At 49.0% G+C, this 3,790-nt stretch overlaps 1 protein-coding gene across 1 annotated transcript; it reads left to right on the forward strand.

Moving 5' to 3' along the window:
- The first annotated feature begins 1,715 nt into the window (after positions 1 to 1,715).
- LOC139273767 (zinc finger protein 383-like) lies at positions 1,716 to 3,554 on the forward strand. Its single transcript, XM_070890836.1, has one exon. It carries the CDS (start codon positions 2,067 to 2,069, stop codon positions 2,793 to 2,795), a length of 729 nt encoding a protein of 242 aa, XP_070746937.1. The 5' UTR covers positions 1,716 to 2,066; the 3' UTR covers positions 2,796 to 3,554.
- Positions 3,555 to 3,790: the final 236 nt, after the last annotated feature.

A 3,790-nucleotide genomic window follows, 5' to 3' on the forward strand; every position in this document is an offset into this window, starting at 1 on the left:
TTCCACTCGTGTTGATTCTTTCATCATCTGCTGCAGGCACAGTCTGGCAGCTGTCCTTCAGCACTCGGCCAGCTCAGTCAGTAGTGGTGCTACCGAGCCAGTCTTGATGGACATTGAAGTCCCCCACCCAGAGTACATTCTGTGCACCTTGCTACTCGCAGTGCTTCTTCCTAGTGGTGTTCAACATGGAGGAGCACTGATTCATCAGCTGAGGGAGGGCGGTGGGTGGTCATCAGCAGGAGGTTTCCTTGTCCATGCTTGACCTGAAGCCAGGAGACTTCATGGGGTCCGGAGTCGGTGTTGAGGACTCCCAGGGCCACACTCTCCCGACTGTATACTACTGTACCGCCACCGGTGGGACAGGACATATCCAGGGAGGTGATGGAGGAGTCTGGGACATTGGCTGAAAGATATGATTCTGTGAGTATGACTATGTCAGGCTGTTGCTTGACTAGTCTGGGCCATCTCTTCCAATTTTGGCACAAGTCCCCAGATGTTGGTGAGAAAGACTGGGCTGGGTGTGCCGTTGTCGGGTCCGTAGCCGGTGCGGAGGTCGATGCCGGGTGGTCCGTCCGGTTTTATTCTTATTGTTTTTCGTAGCGGTGGATCAATTGATGAATCAATATGATCTTATTGAATGGTGGAGCAGGCTCGAGGGGCCAAATGGCCTACTCCTGCTTCTAATTCTTATGTGCTTATTCCCTAGCCCAGATCCTGTCTCTATATTAAGAGCAATGATCCCAACACTGACCCTGGGGGACACCACTGTTTACATCCCTCCAGTCTGAAGAACATCCATTAACCACTACTCTCTGTTTTCTGCCCTTTACCCAACTTCCTCTCCACGCGGCCCCACTCCCTTTAATACCATGAGCCTTAATTTGATCAACAAGCCTCCTGTCCGGCACCTTATCAAACACCTTTTGACAATCCATCTACACAACATCCACTGTATTTCCTTTCTCTGTGTTATTTCCTGCAATAATCCCTGCTGTCTGTCCTGAATGAATCCCTTTCACTACCAAATGTTGCAACGTTTACTTCTGTAACCAGAATCTACCCGCACAGGGGTAAAGCGCTCTATCAATGACACCAGGAGCCCAGACACGGGATCGGGCTGTGCTCTGAACAGGCGCAGTGCCAGTGGTGGAGGTGGTCTGAGGTGGAAGAGACATTCCGCGAGTCAGTAGGAGCTTGTGGGCTCAGCGGAGGAATTAGACCCCTGGGTGGGCTGGGCAGCTTCATAAACACCTGGTGTCGGCCCCAGGCACCTAATATGAGCCGGCAGGACACATGTTTGACTCGCGATGATGGACCCGACTGCTCGGGGTAACTAGCCGAATTATTAGACATGATCAGCGTGCCTGCGCGGCCATCTTGGTACAGGAACAGAGGGTGGGCGGGGCTTTAGGGTCCCAGTGACCTCGAGAGAAAATCATTTCCTCATTTATTCTCAGTCTGCACAGACGGGATGTAGAACTGAACCCAACCAGAGAAGAGGGAGTGGGAAAACTGCAGATGGAAGAAAGAAATGATGGAGGTGGTGCGATGAGTTTGGATTTCAGCACAGGGTGGAGGGAGAGTGTGTGGGATGGGAATTTACAGCTTTGGGGAACAAGAGAGGAAAGAATGTTCCATAAAAAGTAGAATTGTCTGTCCTCAATTTCTATCCTGCACTTCCAGTGCTGACTTTCGTAAACACCTTTTACAGGATATTAGAAGAGGAGGATTTACAGACAGGAAAATCGAACCAATTGTATCAAGATCTGACAGAGTCACTCGATTCACTTGAATATCATCGGCCTTTGAATGTGAAAGGAGAAACGTTTGTCTGCTCTGTCTGTGGGAAAAGATTTCAAACATCAGTGTGACTGGAAAAGCACTGAGACACACACACCCGAGTGAGAGTGTTCCAGTGCACTGACTGTGGAAAGAGCTTTACCCAGTTACACAGCCTGAAAAAACATCGCACCATTCACAGCGGTGAGAAACCGTACACGTGTTCTGTGTGTGGACGAGGCTTCAACTGATCGTCAAACCTGGAGAGACACAAGGACACCTGCACCATGGAGAATCCGTGGAAATGTGGAGACTGTGGGAAGGGATTCAATTGCCCCTCTGCGCTGGAAACTCATCGACGCAGTCACACCAGGGAGAGGCCGTTCACCTGCCCCGCGTGTGGGAAGGGATTCACTCGTTCATCCCACCTCACTGAACACCAGCGAGTTCACACTGGGGAGAGGCCATTCACCTGCACTGTGTGTGGGAAGGGCTTCACTTATTCATCCAGCCTGCTGGCACACCAGCGAATTCACACTGGGGAGAGATCGTTCACCTGCTCCGTGTGTGAGAAAGGATTCACTTGTTCATCCAGCTTGGTGAGACACCAGCATGTTCACACAGGGGAGAGGCCGTTTACCTGTCCCGTGTGTGGGAAGAAATTCGCTGCATCTTCACACCTCATTGAACACAAGCGTGTTCACACTGGGGAGAGACCGTTCGTCTGTCCCGTATGTGGGAAACGGTTTGCTAAATCATCTCATCATCTGAGTCACCAGCGAGCTCACACAGGAGAGAGGCCGTTCATCTGCTCTGTGTGTGGAAAGGGATTCACTAATTCATTCGAGCTTCATGCTCACCAGCGTATTCATACCGGGGAGAGACCTTTTACCTGTTCTGTGTGTGGGAAGGCATTCACTCGTTCATCCCACCTCACTGAACACCAACTTGTTCACACCAGTAAGAGACCGTTTAAATGTTCTGACTGTGAAAAGAGCTATAAAAGCAGAAATTAACTGATGAATCACCAACGCACTCACACTGGGGAGAGGCCATTCATCTGCTACGAGTGTGGGAAGGGCTTCACTCGTTTATCCAACCTTCAGTCACATCAGCGAGTTCACAAGTGACTGCAGGGGTTGGACTCTGCTTTTATTGTTGCAGTTAATCACATCCAGGACTGAACCATGTTCACTCGGACAGTTGGAGTTTGTTGCTGCTGGTGTAATTAATCCCTATAACTGGGCTGGAGTTTAATTTTCTCGATATCATAGAATCATAGAATGGTTACAGCACAGAAGGAGGCCTTTCGGACCATCGAGCCCGTGCCGGCTCTCTGCAAGTCCCACTCCCCGCCCTTTCGCTGTAGCCCTGCAATTGTTTTATTTCAGGTACTTATCCAATTCCCTTTTTGAAAGCCACGATTGAATCTGCCTCCACCAGCCTTACAGGCGGTGCATTCCAGATCCTAACCACTCGCTGCTTAAAACAAAGTTTTTTCTTATGTCGCCTTTGGTTCTTTTGCCAATCACCTTGAATCTGTCCCCTCTGGTTCTCAATCCTTCCGCCAATGGGAATATTTTCTCTCTACTCTGTCCAGACCCCTCATGATTTCAGAGCACCTCTATCAAATCTCTTCTCAACCTTCTCTGTTCTAAGAAGAACAACCCCAGCTTCACCAGTCTATCCATGTAACTGAAGTCCCTCATCCCTGGAATCATTCTTGTAAATCTTTTCTGTCAAACAACGATCAAATAAATCAGCTTTGTTTCCTACATACAGTGAGTCGATTCCTTGATTTCTCCACGAGGAGACTAATTGATGTCCTGTTATCGACTGTTCCTTTTCTCCTTTGTATTTATAAAGTGCCTTTCACGGCCTCTGTTTTAGTGATGTTGGTTGAGGGATAAATGTTAGCTTGGACACCAGAGAGATTTCTTCGAAATAACGTCATGGAATCTTTTACGCCCACTTGAGAGGTCAGATGGTTCTGATTCTCAGAAGATCAAGA

This window comes from Pristiophorus japonicus, chromosome 9 (assembly GCF_044704955.1).
Source record: "Pristiophorus japonicus isolate sPriJap1 chromosome 9, sPriJap1.hap1, whole genome shotgun sequence".
NCBI lineage: Eukaryota > Metazoa > Chordata > Chondrichthyes > Pristiophoridae > Pristiophorus > Pristiophorus japonicus.

Excerpts from the sequence above, each read along its gene's own strand:
- LOC139273767 (XM_070890836.1), top strand. The coding sequence starts at position 2,067 with ATGGAGAATCCGTGGAAATGTGGAGACTGTGGGAAGGGATTCAATTGC.